The 16,379-nt window shown below is 34.1% G+C and overlaps 1 protein-coding gene across 18 annotated transcripts in view; it reads right to left on the bottom strand.

Moving 5' to 3' along the window:
• Positions 1-16,379, bottom strand: part of CDC42BPA (CDC42 binding protein kinase alpha) — a 202,594-nt gene that overhangs the window by 36,558 nt on the left and 149,657 nt on the right. For 6 of the 18 annotated variants that reach the window (XM_074316911.2, XM_019730880.3, XM_019730874.3 and 3 more), the window contains 3 exons: positions 10,759-10,797; positions 3,913-4,017; positions 16-99 (listed from right to left, as the gene is read on the bottom strand). In XM_074316911.2, coding sequence (XP_074173012.1) covers positions 16-99; positions 3,913-4,017; positions 10,759-10,797 — 228 coding nt within the window. The remainder of the gene's footprint in view (positions 1-15; positions 100-3,912; positions 4,018-10,758; positions 10,798-16,379) is intronic. The other 12 variants (XM_019730877.3, XM_019730881.3, XM_019730886.3 and 9 more) reach the window with 5 other exon arrangements.

Raw genomic sequence — 16,379 nt, 5'->3', positions numbered from 1 at the left:
AACTAGATTCAGTACCTTAGGTGGAAGGCCTGTTGAACCAGGGCACGCCTTTTTCTTTAAGGTTGGTGTATGAACTGGAAGTGGAGTACAGTCAGCAGTCTGAATCCAGGGGCAAAAAAGGAAATACATGTTATGAAAAACTCCATCTATTTTAAACACACTAGAGATAAATCAAGGTAAATAAAGCCAAAGAAAACATCAATAAGGCAAAATATATCTGAATGAAGTTAAAATTCTCATAGTGTTGATAATTTATTTTCTGCCTGTAATATCTACAAATGAAGTATTTGTTCAATTAGTAAAAAATTATTTGTCTGGAAATTTAAAAACAAATAATTTAGCAAAGAGAATCCACAGAAGAACACAAAAAAGTAACAGCATATAGTCTACATAAAAATGAGGATATTATTTTCAAGTTCATCTGAAAATGCCACATTAATTCTAAAAAGCATCTGAGTTTATAGCAAGATTTATAATCAAAATATTTAGAAGATTCTTTTAACTCCTTGACTTCTACATACAGAATGCACAGTACATATATATGGAACACAATTCTGTCGATGTTTGTGTATGTGTATGGGGGTAAAAAAGAAGGGGGGAGGGGGAGGGGGAGGAGGAGGAGCAGAGGGGAGAGAGAGAGAGAGAGAGAGAGAGAGAGATATCAGTAGGATTTTTGTTCAGAAATTCATTTCCAAAGAATGGTTGGATTATTTAATATTACTGGAATTCAGAATTTACACACAAATTTAGTTACAAGAGATATCTTTATTTTATGGGGTATTATTGTAAGATAGTTTTTTGAATGAAAGGAACCAGTGATTTTACTGGATATTACTGTGGAAAAGAGACATCACTTGACTGGCAAAGTGTGAAAAAAGGACAAGAAGGACTTCCTTTTAGGATGCTAAGTAAGCAAACGAGGAAAAAGCCAGCTTTGTATAAAGGTAAAGAATATTCTAAAATATTAAGAGAAAAAATGGATGGTTTCTCTTTGCCTTTGTTGCTATATAACCTTCAAAAGCAGAATATTTTATACATACTCGTGTTATAGCCTTAAAATGGAATTCAGTTGAGCTTCTCAGAATTTTCTGCTTAATTGTGAATTTAGTCCTAATTTAAATTTAATTTACTTTTAAATAGCTTGAAAAAATTTTGAATCCAATTCATAATTTCACGTTTAAAAAGATAAACATGAGAGGAAGACTGAAAACCTATATAAAGTTAATAAAAAACAATTCATAGGAAACAAAATTGTCATTAGAGTTTAAATAGAAAGTCTAAGAGAAGTTTTTAGAATTAAAAGGAGTGAAGCAAGGGCTCTGGATACAAGATTAACAGGGTTCATAAAGACCTGCAATGCCTGATTTAGAAAGTGCATTTTTAAAAAGATCCGTTTATCACAGCAACAAAAGCTTAAAGGTACCCAGGAACAAACCTAAGAAGCAATATGGAGTACACTCATGAAGAAAATAATGGAACTTTATTGAAGGAAATAAAAGAATAGCTGAATAACATGTATATCCTGTTCATAGATGGGAAGACCCACTATCATGATGATGTCAATTTGATAAATTTACAACTTCAAATCCAACCGAAAGCCCCACATAGAATATGGCAAGCTGATCCTAAAAGTCACATGTAAAACTAAAGAGTCAAGAAGAAAGGAAAAATATGGTGGGTGGGAGTGGCTGACCATACCACGTATTTGAGGACTATAGTAATTAAGACAATGTGATATTAGTGCAAGAATAGTGCAAGAACAATGGAAGAGAATAGAGAATCCCTAAACAGGCCCATTTATATGAAGCAGAGGTAGCTTTACAAATCACTGGGGGAAATACAGGAGAGTTGGTTGTTCATATGAGAAAAATAGATTAGAACCCCATTCCCATAATGCCTAACAATACATTTCAGTTTGATTAAGGTCTTAAACGTGTAAAAATACTTTTTTTAACTTTTAGAAGAAAATCTTTATAATTGCTGCAAAGAGAAGACTTGTTTTAAAGACATAAAAAGCAGAAGTCGCAAAGAAAAAGACGGATAAATATGGCTACCTTAAAATAAAAGCTATTGCAAAACAAAAAGATGACACAAATAACATGTAAAGTAAGCCACAGACTAGAAGAAAATATCTGCAATGCACATAGCCGGCTAAGGATTCATATCCAGAATATATAAAGAACACTTATAATAGGAAAAGTAATTCAATAGAACAATGGACAAAAGACATGAACAGGCAAATCACCAATGGCCAATAAACATATAAAAAGATGCTGAATAACACTTGAAATCAGGAAACGCATATTAAAACAAAACTGCCACTCCATACCCATCAAATTGACAGGGTGAGGATGTGGGAAAATGGGAAATTCACACATACTGATGACGGGAGTGAAAACTGGTCCAAACACTGTGGAAAATAATTTGGCAAGATCTAGTTAAAAGTTGAAAATGCACATAGCACACAACCCAATAATTCCACTTCCCGATATATATGCTGAACAAACTGCACATTTGTAAAAGCAGATAGCTATTAGGACGTTCACTTCAGTGTTGACTATAATAAAAACCTGGAAACAACCTACATATCCAATAACAGGAGAATGGATAAATAGTTGTGGTATATTCATATAATGAAATATTATACAATAGTTATAATGAATGAAGTGGACATATATCTGTATGAGTAAACCTCAAAAGCACAATGGTGAATGAAAAAAGCTGCAAAAAGATACAGATAACCTTTGTGTAAAATTTATACAACAAACATGTATTTTTTATGGATACAAATGAAATAAGCATGTGAAACCAAAGAAGAGAGGATGCACGTCAATTTCAGGGCATTGAGCTATGTCTGGGAAAAGAGAAGAGAGAATGGTATATGGAAGGGTGTTTCAACTGTCTGGAATATTCTTTCTTTGAATACAAATTTGTAAAAAGTAGGACAAAATGATCATATATGTTAAATTTGTGGGTAGTGGTACATGGGTGTTAATTATTCTTTGTATGCTGGAAATATTTCAACATTAAAACTTAAAATATTAAAACAATGAAAATCAAAAAAAGCAGAGGTTCTCATCAACCAGTCTGAGGTAGTCTACCACAGGGTTGGAAAAAACCAAGTCAGAATCTGAGTACAACTCATACTTCAGAGAGCTTTCTAAACAGAACTACCTGCTTCTACTGGGATGCTAGACACAGCTCTGGAGATAAAATGGGAAGCAAAGGAGCTCAGTCAGAACCGTAATGCTGAGTGAAGGACCAGAACTGCATCTTGAGGCAGGATGGTATTGACCAAGATATAACATATTCTTCGGACTTGTTGAAAAAAATGATCTCTGTTGAGAAAATCGGCCAATTGGCTGTTTAAAACCATTGACTGACATGAGGTACAAATACAACACTGGTTTTGCGCTATTAAAAGGCATGATTTCGTTGAATGCCTATGACTGATTTAGCAGTTAGAATAAACTGTTCAGTTGCCAGCACTGGCAATTTTAATTTTAAGCTCTACTTATGAAGTAACAGTCATGTCATGTCTTGTTAGATTTATTAGAAGAATGAAATATGAGAATGGAACTCTGACACTGCCAAGTGGCTACGGAGTTTGTATCTGATAATTTTGAAATTTACGTAACTCTGTCCTCTGTTCTACATTGTTCTTTACTTAAAATAAAGACTACCTTCATGATTGAATAAATTTTCTGTCTATTTCAGGTTGAATTTGGGGCGACAATTTTCTACTTTAAACTCCTAGCTACATTATCAGTCAAATGTAATGCTCGCCAATATACTGTGCTTAATACACAATATATTTGATTAAAAGAAGAGAATCAGATTTCACTTGTTTTTGCAACTCCTTTTCCTGACACAAGTGAAAAGTTGGGGAGCAACACTGCTCCAGTGAGGCACCTTAACTGGCTCAGCTTCACTAGATGTGGAAGGAGATGTGGACCGTGACTGGATGTAAAACTTGACGTTCGGATTCCGTACATATGTGTTCTCAACGGGATCGGTCTAGGAAAATAAGTCAGGAAAAACAAAACCCAAGAAATCACTTTTAAACAATGAGCAGCTCTTAACAAATTTCTGTAAGGCACGATCATGATAACATTTCTTGAGAAAGGAGGATAACAAATTTAGTTTGAATATTCACATTAGGGATGTGTCATACAAAGGCATAACCACCAGCTTTAATGCAAACAAAGGTTAAGAAAATACTTAACGAAATGCTCCAATTTTCACTGTTGATCTCTTACTTTGAGCACTGATCTCTACTATATGTTCTTTGCTTGTATTCCACATGAAACTTTTCACAAAATAAATCATACATGTGAAATAAATACAGAGTACTTACTAGAGATACGTACTACAGATTAGAGATAATTTTGTCCTTGGTAAGAATGAAATTTGGTTCTCTACCAGGCATTAGCTGAAAGTAAAAGAATCTGACTAACCTATTATCTTTGTGCTTGTCATGGAAGTAAATCCCCTCTTTTATTTTGCAGCAGAAGTATCAGCACTCATATTCAGCTGCACCCTTTTAACCAAGTATTTTTAGAAACTGAAAATGCTTTGGGTTAAAACTTAGCCTAAAAGATCTTATGGAGCACATTGATGATATATTTAGTTTGGTGATTTTCAAAATTACTAGGATTGGGTTTTAAAATGAAAGGAAATGAAGGTAATTTGGAGAGGAGGTTAGGGAATATGTTTCAAATACGTTGTACAGCAGGAACAACGCTAAGATCAGAAGTTACAATCAATAAAAAGAGCATCGGCTTAAGGATTTAAAATATGTACTTAAAATTTTTTTCTTTTCCTTTCTTATTATTATGGTTACTATTTTACTGACTGCTAGTGGGCTGGCAAACACTGCAGTAGCTCTCTGCTGGTGCTCACCTGTGGCCTCCCGGGCAGGCATGCTGGTGGGGCTGATAACACGGCCACCAACAGGCCTTAAGCCTGCAGTTACTGGAGTCAGGAAAAGTGCAGAGAAGGGTCTCAGTGAGGGCATTTGGGGACCTGGAGCAGCAGCTATTTACCAATAGCTAGGAAATATTCCGATATTTTAAAAACCGGAACGACTGAACTGAAGCATAGCAGCTGTATGCCAGTTCTATGTGTGCAATGTGACTAATTTCATAAAACCAGCATGCCTTATGAAGTAGGACAGCCAGGCCTGAACCCCATCTCTTGACTCCAAATGCAGTATTCTTTTTGTTGTACCAGAGGCAACCCCACAGTAGAGGTACAAAGAAATTTAGTGACCATGGAGGCCGAATTATCTCCTTTCTTGACAAACTCTGACCAGGAATAAATAAAAGAAAAAAGAAAATGGGACTCAAGACAAATTTTACCTAGTTTACAATTTTACTTAGGGACAGCCACAGAGAAAGTAATCAGTTTAAATTATTAATCTCTGATCTTGATTTGGGAATAGGGCAGAAATGTCTTTTACTCTCTAAAAAAATCTCCTCCTAGTTTCCATCCAATTATATAAACTGCAAGCTGAATAAGTGTCCACAGGGAAGGGGGTTCAATTAAAATGGAATTGATAAGCAAAGTAGCACTGATATATTTTATACTAATAAGAGCTGAAAACTGACTTAACTGTCTCATAAAGTTTTAAAGAAGCATGCAAGTTGGGGATTTGTTATATGTAAAAAACTGGGTCATCTTAAGAAAATTTAAGTTTCTGACCTACCACACAAAAGCCTTTAACCCACAGCTTGAATGAAAGACATGAAATCTGACATTCCTAGGCAGAGGCCAATGCTGTGAAGAGGACTGAATAGCTAAATAGAGTGGCTTTTACCTCTGGATCCAATTACTTTTAAAAACTTCAAAAATGAGAAAGGCAAAAACTTGCTGTTTCCAAAAGTTCTGGCTGAAATTTTAAAGTAGGTCTGCTCTTTGAGTCACGTGAACATGCTGTTTTATATACATTCTTGTACAAAATTAGAATACACTGCCTTACGACATTTTGTCACTGTGCTCTAATGGGAGTTTTACATCACGAACATCATCAAACCTAAAATCAAACCCGTCCTCTTGCCCCAGAGTTGGTTGTTAAAACCAGCATGTTCCATGGCCCTATGAAAATGTGACATTATGACAGTGCGAAATTGGGCGAAGGGAAAAATGCACTATCACAGTTTAATTTGCGATTACACGAATTAGTGAGTCTTAAAGAACTCTTGAAGCTTTTAACACATATCTCGTGGCCCTTCTGAAGAAATATTGTCATTTATGAAAACTGTTTACTCCTAGTAAGTTTTTAACTCATCAATAAAAATAAAACAACAGAAAGGAGAATGCATTTTTAAATGATTTTCCTAGCTGAATTAAAAACTGGTTATTCAGAAGTGCAAAACATTTAAATTTAAAAAACAACCCAATACCAACTGTAATAAAACAGAATAATGAAAATTACCATATTAGCTTTTTGGAACTGTATGCTCTTAAAGTAACAATAAATCCCAGAGATTAAACAAAATCAAGTTATTTTTTGTAAATAAAAAAATTTTTAATAAGCAAAAATACTGGAATAATATTTTGAGATGGCATTAACTCAACATACTAAAAAGTTGAACTATGCCATTTACAATGATACTCTGATTTAAAAAATATATATATAAGTGAAGTTTAAAAATTACCACTTTAGTTTCCAAAAGCATGTTTGTTATAAAGACAAAGTTTGGTAAAGATGAATAAACTCATGGCAAAAATGTTTTGAATATCAAACTTTAAATTTCCAGGTCTTTTAAAAGACTCTAACAGCTAATCAGATTAATAGATTTTAGTATTTCATTTCATTTCCTTTCTGGATTACTATCAATGTAAATAGTATCTCAAAAGAGAATTAACAGTAAGAATGATAAAAATACAATACCACTTACATATTTTCTTTATCAAAGTGTTAAGTATCACCAAGAGGACTGTGGTTTTCAAGATGTTATTAACTTTATAATTAAATATTTACCAGTGCATTTCTAATTAATGGCTTATTCAATCCACTAAAAAGCAATTAATTTTACTAAATTTTCACAATACTCAATGACCATATGGTAGGATTTACAGATAACCTAAAGTTAATTTTAATAATTAACTTGCAATGATTCAGACATAACATGGCAGCAAGGGAATTATTAATAGCATATTAGTTATTTTTACCTTCAAAAGAAAAATAATCATTAATATATTTAAACCACAGAAGTTAAAAGATTGTTATAAAATATTAATGTAAACAAATTAATGTTAAGTACTAAATGTAAGCAATGACTTACTTAAATAACGCAGGAAAAGCTAATAAATATGATATAATCAATAGCAGAGATATCTTAATTCAATAATTGGGTTTATAATTACAGAAAGAATGATAAAAATGGGATAATACTAAAAAACAATAAACAGCTAATATTAGACAGTATATTTTGATATTATCCACAGATCTTGGAAACAAACCCTAACAGTATAAGCAATTCACTCAATATTTCTAACCTGTAATCTACTGAAAAAATAGTTAATTAATTCTTTTTTCTAATTAAACATACTTTAAGGAGTTATTCTGATAAACAGCCATTAGAAACATCTACTACACGTAAGTGTCATTTTTATTTGCTGCTATACTGTTTGGAACAAAAAGCAGAAAAACTGAGTATCCGCAATATTGTCCACAACGCAAAATTCTGTCATGCAAAAAAGTCCATAATATTTCCTGAATCCATTAGGATTTCCCTAATGAATACTCCACAAAATGTATTTTTAGAGTAGTACAGTAAAATACAAAAGTTTTTTTCTCCCTGGATCAGATGTAATTTTTAGATTACCCATAAGCAACAATTCCTCAAATTATGCAGTTCTTCTAAAAATAAAAACTAAAACTACTCATATTGAATATGATTGAATGGGCCTTTTTTTTACTACAAAAATAATTACAGATTTGAACAAATACAAGTAGCAAAACATTCTATTAAGAAACCTGGTTGTAAAGTAAAAGATACCAAGTTTTATATGGATTTGATATAGATTAAAAATAGCATAAAGCTAACATGTTTTGTATTGATAATTATAAAACTCTAAGTTAACAGCAAAAAATTCAACTTTTATCAATTTTTCTTTATTCTTTAGCTGGAAATATTTGGGAAACAAAGTGGCAACTAATCTAATTTTTTGTATTCAGAAACACTTTATAACCTCAAATTTTCAGTTATGTAATTAATTGTTAATTGAGCTTATGATAAAAACAGTATTATAGAAATACTGTATCATTTGGACAATTTAAATATAATATTTTAACATTCTAAAACAAATCATAAATTCCTGAAGGTTATGACTAGTAAGTATAAACTGCCTAGTTACAAATATTGTAATTTATTTCTCTTTATGAAAACTTTTCAAGTTATTTTCAATATATTGATTTGAATATCTACTCTGGAGAATTTACAAATGTAAGAAAACATAAAGTAAGCCATATGTTGGCTATTTATAATCTCTGCAAGTTCTGAAGGAATCATCTAAAAGGAAACACTCAGTGTTTCTCAGTATTAATGAAAAACAATATGGACCTTTCCATAACCATTTGTATTCAGACAATAATATTTATAACAAATCTTTCTTATACTATGCTTAATTAAATAACACCACTTATACAGAACGTAAGTATTCAGACTGTAAATGAGGCTTTCTAGCACATTGGAAACAAAAATACAATAATTATATAGCAATAACTCGTATTTGTCACTTCAATAATTTTAAACTTATAAAAGTATTATGTATTTGCTTGTTTAAAAACACGATATATACAAAAGATTGTATACTACTATTAGATTCGAGGCCTCTGTTACGAATGGTAACTACACATATGGGTCCTACGGTACGTAATACACTCATGTTCCAGGGACTACTGAGGTTCCTCACTATTCTACTGAGATGTTTCTATGTAACTTGAATAACTGGTAATTCTTCAATCATCATCCTCACAGACATTACCACTTTTCAGTGGCTGACTTTTCATCTGTCACATACTTAACCAAGCAAAAACTGAAGGAACCCTGGAAAGCAAATGACCATGCCTATCACATCTGCATTAAAAAAAAATCATAGGCATTAGTCAGTGGGTTCTGGTTAAGTGCAGTTTATTCACATCCTATAGAATAAAGATATAGACTAAAGAACAGAGACTTCATAACAGCTTTTTCCCCTCAAAATTTTTTCCTTATTTCAAGATTCACAGAAATGTTCTAGGTGGCCAAGGCCCCTAGACATTAGCAAGGCAATAACTAACCTGTCATAAATTTTACCAGAAAAACAAAACCTCTCTGAATTAATAACCTTATTCAAAAACAGTTAAAAGTTTAGTCAATTCACAGGCTGATGATTTGAACCTAATACAATTGGGCACACAACATTTTGGTCTTCCCTTCCCGAGGTTATACGATATAATTAACATGTACTCAGATTAATTTGATAAACTGAAACACCCAATGATTTTAACTCTCTACAAATGTCAAAATAATCAGGAAATCAGTTGAACCAGCAATCTGTTCATAAACTTAATTAATGAGGTATCAGTTGAACTGGTATCAGATGTTGACAAGCAGTATCTGAACTGCTTCTTCATTAACCAGTAGTTTGAAAAGATGTGCTATATGAGGGCTAATCACATTTATTTTACAATCAACTCTCCATCACACCAGAAAGATAAGAGGAAAGAAGCAATGGGCCACTCTACTTTCCACGCCCTCTATATATCAGAGAATTCCCTGATCTAGAACTTTCCAAGTCAAAGGATTCTGGATTTAAGGTATTGATCAACACCAATAATCAGAAAGCTGACAGGTGAAAGTTAAAAACGTGTATCTATCACAGACTTTCCTTTTTAATGTTGCTATTTTAAATGGTGTATGAAAATCAGAGCCAATAATGTCAGCTGACCCACTGCTTCTCAACTGAGGAATACGCATCTGTGTATATTGGTATTGGGGTGGAGGCTGGTTTAGAAAAATTTGAGACCTTTCCACAAACAGGTTCGCCACTCTGGGCATATCAGAATCTTGCAGAATAGAGGTAGCAGCTGGCCTGTTTCAGATTGAGAAACACTGAGCTAGCCTTAGCATAACAGATAAAGAATGTTACAAACATTTTTAAACTCTTGGATATATCTTAAAATATAAATGACGTATTATTAACATTATTGCTCCAAATCTATAAATCTAAGAATTTAGGGATATTCCTTTGAACTACGTTAAAAAAAATCTATTGAAGATTTCTCCAGGGCTGATTTACATAAAATTATAGTCATTAAGATCTATAACATGTCCCAAATCACTTTTTGAAATTTGCATAATATGAATTATCAAGTTTTCTTTCTATATAATGAAAATCTCTAAGAAATCTCTACATAGTTGCTCATATTAGATTCTTATTTATAAACTCATTTACTTTGTATGGGATCAATATAGAAAACATATTTTAGGATCACTTATTTCCCCAATTAAAGTAAAAAAGACACCTTATCATTTTAGTAGTTTGGTTACAGAAATTTATATGAACATTCCTAAAGCTTTGCGGCCAGTCAAAAGAAAAGAAAATACAGAAAAGCAGGTAGCGACAGCAGGAGCAGCAGCACAAAGCATGCAATAAATGGAATAATATAGCACACAAACATTAGCATGTTCTGCAACCACAGGCCACAAGGATAAGAGAGAGGGTAGAGGGCTTAGGATGGGGACACAAAGTGCAATAGTCTCTTACACGTCTGCCTTTGCTAGCTGGAGTACAGGATGGAGAGCGCTTCAACAAAGAAAGGAGAATACTACACGTTACAAGTATTTACACACGTGACTCTCAATGACTACTACCGTATTAACAGACAAAGTATATAAACATACATATAAAGACACATTTTCTTGATAGGTTGAAAGGACATGTATTTTCAGGAAAAACTGGAGGGTAGGACAGTAAAGAAGTAGTTGTGCAGACTAGGTCTAAGATCAATATTATGTTTTCATTGGACCTTGCACAGTGACCCACAGCATAACGCTCCATCAAGTGATGGACAATTTCTTCTCTGGAAAGGCTGGCAGTAGCAACTTGAAATGTCAGAACAAAAAGGATCTAAATAATTCTGATTTAGTGCTGGTAAGCATTTAATAAAATACTTAATTAACTAGTCTTGCTTCAGACATTTAGCTACCAAATTCTTACTCTTTTCCAGCATGATTCTTTTAAACGATAAGAGCTAAATTAGGCCTTCAGAGTTATTGATAATGGATTAAAGCAAAAACAGTGACTTCAACAATATTGTCCGTCTTGACTAGATACTAGGCTTAGACAAAAGAGGGACTTTCACCATTCTGGCATTAAAAAATTAAGTAATTAGGAAAAAGTAACAAGTAGGTAATAATTATATCAAAACATTTTTCAAGTTTTTGAAATTCTGTGATGCTCAAAGCAGTAGCGTTCCCAAATATGAACCATATCTACCCAGGCAATTTCCTATACTTACTTCAACCTAACATTTATTAGGTTTACACTATGTCAGGTACTTAAAAAGATAAAGTAGGCATGGCAGGTAACAGACAGGTAGGGAAAACATCAAGCCATCCACAATGTAATAAATGCTGTAACAGAAATATGTACAAAGTTTGTGACAAAGTTTGTGTGGGAACCTGGAGGAGGGATGTGCAAGATTTTTAGGGGGACCGAGAGGAGGAAATCTATAAACTGAGTTGATAGGAATCATGGAAGACTTCAGAGAAAACTTCAAGGATAAGAAATATCCTGCAAGATTATATTTTATTTGTACAGTAACTGGCAGGTTGGTAAACAGGAACTGTTATTTCTTTCTATAGGAAACTGGACTGGAAGGTGATCTGAACACTGTCCCAAAGAGTTAACAGCAAACCAGGATTAGAAGGCCTGCAGTGTTCTAAACAAGTTTTTGTTTCTTAGTCCAGTCAGACTTCCATTATGTTGGAGGTCCAAGTCTCAAACTTGAACCTGGTTATATTCCATCAGTTACTAATAGGAAGTACCTGTCTTATCCTCCCCACCCCCAACCAAACATAAAACAACTCAAGCCCCAACCCTTTCTCTAGCTAACATTTAATCTCTCCCCTCTCTTCCTTAATAATGACAATAGCTAATGTTTTCATGTGTATAATATATACAGGCACTTCTCAAAATACTTTACATATAGGAACTCTTTTAATTCTCACAGAAACCTTTAAGGAAGGAAATATGATACTTATTTTAAAGACGAAGAAAACAGATTAACTTGCCACAAGTCACAAAACTGATTAAGTGCGTGGAGATAGGATTCAAACTTTCTTAGTCAGACTTCTCAAAAAAAGGTATACAATCAGGGTCTGTACTTCCTAGCCTCTCAATTCACTTCTCAATACAATTTGGCTTCTGCTTTGATCACTAATAATAAAATAAGCGTTTTGGGGTCAGTTCTATGTCTGATTTGTCTTAGTATCTACCATTGCGCAGATTGTAGTATTACACATGTAAAAAGTGCTAAAATGTTTAACATCGAGAAATCTTTCACTTTTTATCTACTACTAGGTCAGAGTCTGGAATGTGCTAAAACCATGAAGAAGCATGAATAGCTCAAAGTAAATATATTACCGCGATACTAAAGATAAGTCAAAATGTCTCTCAAAATTATCTTTGCAGTTGAAGGACAACACATTTTCCAAGCTGGCACTGTACAAAACTAATAATGATGCTAAGTCACTAGAGTATTAATGTTCTTCCCGGAGTGCCTATCTACAAATCTGACAACTATTTTTATGTTTTCAAAAGAAAAGGGCAAATTATACTTTTTTACTGATGGTACAATTAGAGGAAAACTCTCTCTCTCTCTCTCATACACACCCACACACACCATGGTTTTCTACAAACACCGAAACTGGTCTCAAAGCAAACATTGGAAACTAGTATGTTTTCTTAATATGCAATTAGATACCATTTAAAAATATTTGTTTTATATTTAGGTCTATAAATTGCCACCAGAACTTTAAGGCCAATTATGGAAGTAAGCACACAAGCAGAAACCAAAAGAGGTAATTTATCTTATGGACACATCATTTGGCTAACTGATTTTAAGTTTCAGTTAATGAATTCCAGAGGTCTCAGTTAATAAAATACTGAAGTCATGGTTCTTTCCCTCTAGATTGCCTACATACATTACAATGCATGATATATTAATACAAAATATATAATACATACAATAATATGCTTGCTATATAACATATTTCTAAATTACGGAAGGATTGCATATGACAATATTCTGAAATGTGAGAGTTTAAAGGTTGTGCTTAATTAGTATTTGGATGAAAGCTTTAAAAAATAAGAATTGAAGGAAGAAAATTTAGGAGTGCCATAATTTCTCAGGAGGATCTAGGCTAGTTTTGCTCATAGGATTAAAAAATCTTTACAACACGTTTTAAATTTCTCTCTTCCATTGATTCTCACATACGATCAACTTTCCTCAAATACAGTTAAAACTAAGCTGCTAAGCCTCAGACTTTTGTGACTTAAGATAGAATATGGAAGAAGCTAGGGGAGAGAACAATGTTAAAATCAAGAGATGAATGAAGGAAGCTAGAAACCAAGACTGAAATTAAATATTCTGGGACATCTTAGTAAGATTTTTATATGAGGCCAAAACCAAGAGTAAAACTCAACTTGACGTTACTCTCAGCTTACCTGCTTCTCTTAATATGTCAGAATACAAGAAAACAGGATTAGGAGGGCCAGACAGTTGGACTACAGGTACTACCTCTGCTCCTGTATGTCCGACCTTTACATTCTGGAGCTTTCATTCCTTAATTTACTCTTTCCTCAGTATCCTAGAGTAAGACACCTCCAAAAAGCAACTTGCTACATTCTCATTTGCCAGGTAAATAGGCAATTTCCATTTTTGTGAACTTGAGCTAAATGAACAGAGTGTAGAATTGTAATGTAATAATACTCAAAACTTACCTGGCATATATTTACTATATGACAATATGTTTATCAAATATAAAGAGCAAGTAGTTCATTTATATGACCATAATTAGTATTACCATTAATACAGTCAAGCCAAGCATTTGGGGGGTTCATTTAAAAAGAAAATGAACTGAACAAAATAGGAAATTCCTGTAAGCGTGGTCTGATGACCCCTGAAACTGTTACCATTGGGATGAAGAGAACAGATGGGGAAAACTCAGGTTGCTGAGCTCTATTTGCCCCTCACCCGGCTTGTTACCTGGAGGATGAGGCCTAATGTGAAGTAATCGTTGGCAGTCCAGGACTGGGCATATGGGGTTGAGAGAAAAGATGAGGGTAGAAGAGGGAAAAATTTCCACAGCAGAAGGGATCCTGGTGTCTGTCCTACTGCTGTCTTAATACCTCACATGTGAATACCTTACCCATGAGACCACTTATCAAAGTGGTCCTAGTTTCTTTTAAAATTAACTCAAACTCCTTTCTATCTGCCCTAAAGAATATCATATATAACCCCTTTATCACTACTTCCCTAATACCAAAAAGACAGAATCCTAAAAAGTCACTCTTACTAATGGGAGAGTATTGTGACAAATAATGGTTAAAACCACTGGATAAAATATTTTCTAAGGTTCTTTTTTCTTTCAAAAGTCTATGATTCTACGTATAGAAAAGCCCAAAAGCCTACATCCCCGAGTTATAGAAGCAGAGTGTGGAGGATGTATTCTGCTTTGCCTGAATCAGAGGGAAGGATGGGACAGATGTTACATATACTCTTCTGTCAAGGCCATTCTTACACACAGAGTTGTCTAAATAGTGTTAACTTAAAAGAAAAGCGTCTTGCTCCAAATGTCTTCTCATATTACCCAAAATCCTAGCACCCACTTGAATTCTGAATTAACAGGAAAAACACAGTGAGGAAAAATTAGATTTGGGAGTGTGGTTATGTGTACTGCTTTAGGTAGTGGAATAGACTTGTGTGGGAGGGTTAAGGGGAAAAGTAGAGAGAGTTTGGAGAAGGCAGGGCACTGGTGCTGAAGTTCTAAAGAATCAGAGGGCACTATGAGGGCACCAGGCTACTGGGGGCAGATGGAGAAGGTCAATGATGTGAGGACGCCAAAGAAAACTTGATTTCTGCAATTTTCCTTAATACTAGCCTTATTCCCTCCTACACCTACAAGTTGTAGCTTCAATTAAAATTTTAGATCTTCAACATAGCTTTGTTTACTTTTCTATAGGAATGAGACAGACAACAAAAAAGAATGATCAGAGGACATGTTCTATGTTAAGAGTTACGTATTCTATGTTAAGATGTGTGCTAGTTAAGAGTTAGAGTCTACTCATCACAGAGGGCAGTCATGTATTATAAGCATCATGCACAACGACCTAACTAGTTTTGGCACAAAGAACAATCAAGATTTATTCCTTAAGAATTCAAATGCCTAAGAGAAAGGAAGCTACAGAACTTGGATGTTATACTAAATATCTTGGATGCTAAGCCAAGCATGCCAAAGACTGAATATCATTATTTAAAACATCATTCTACTATGAGGATGAACTGGATAATAATTCTGGAAAGGGTGAACATTAAACATAAACTATAAAGAGAAACAGAGGTTTATGCCATAAAACATGAAGAAAGAACACAAAATATTTTTTATAACATGAGCTTACAGCTGGCTGGTCTTTGCCCTGACAGGTAAAAACCACTTTCCAATGGTAATGTGATTTGACAATTCTGGAGGAAGTTATAGTGATTCGTATTGGTGGTGGGGAAGGCTGAGTGATAAAGAGAGAAGAAAACACTGAAGTGAAATGGAATCGGAGGACAAGGAAGGAGGCTAAAGAGAATATAGGAAGGGAGGGGAAGTGGCCTATTAATAGTAAGAAAATAATAACCAGTATTACTGAGAGCATTACATACATAGTTTTTTTTTTTGCTCAAATTCCCATGTGAGATTAGAACTACTGTTATCCCTGTTTGTCCAATGAGCAAAGTGGCATATAGAAAGGTTAGATAACTTGCTCCCAATCATACACCTGGAAAGCAGCAGAGGTAGAATTTAAGTCAACTTAAGGGCTTAACCAATAAATTGGGAGAAGAGACCTTAGGAAGCAAATGAGGGGAAGAACCATGAATCATAAAGATTCAGCAGCCTTTGTGAACTCAACTCCTTTTTACCTTATAGTAGTTCCTTTGTACTGCTTTAAAATTTAGTTGTATGTTTGAATTGAGTCAATGCTGAAGAACAGTATGTGAAGGGTAAGAAAGGGTATTCTTGGAGGAAAAGTGAAAGCGGGAGCAGTCACTACAGCTGGGAGGGGACCGGAGCAGGGCCACGAGGGGGGCCCGCTGAGGTGTGAGTTCCTGCAGTCTC

The sequence above is a fragment of the Rhinolophus sinicus genome, chromosome 6 (genome assembly GCF_057876585.1).
Source record: "Rhinolophus sinicus isolate RSI-liver-muscle chromosome 6, RSI-T2T, whole genome shotgun sequence".
In the NCBI taxonomy this organism is placed as follows: Eukaryota; Metazoa; Chordata; class Mammalia; order Chiroptera; family Rhinolophidae; genus Rhinolophus; species Rhinolophus sinicus.
The sequence above is the reverse complement of the archived record's forward strand: the minus strand, read 5'-3'. Positions and strand labels throughout refer to the sequence as shown.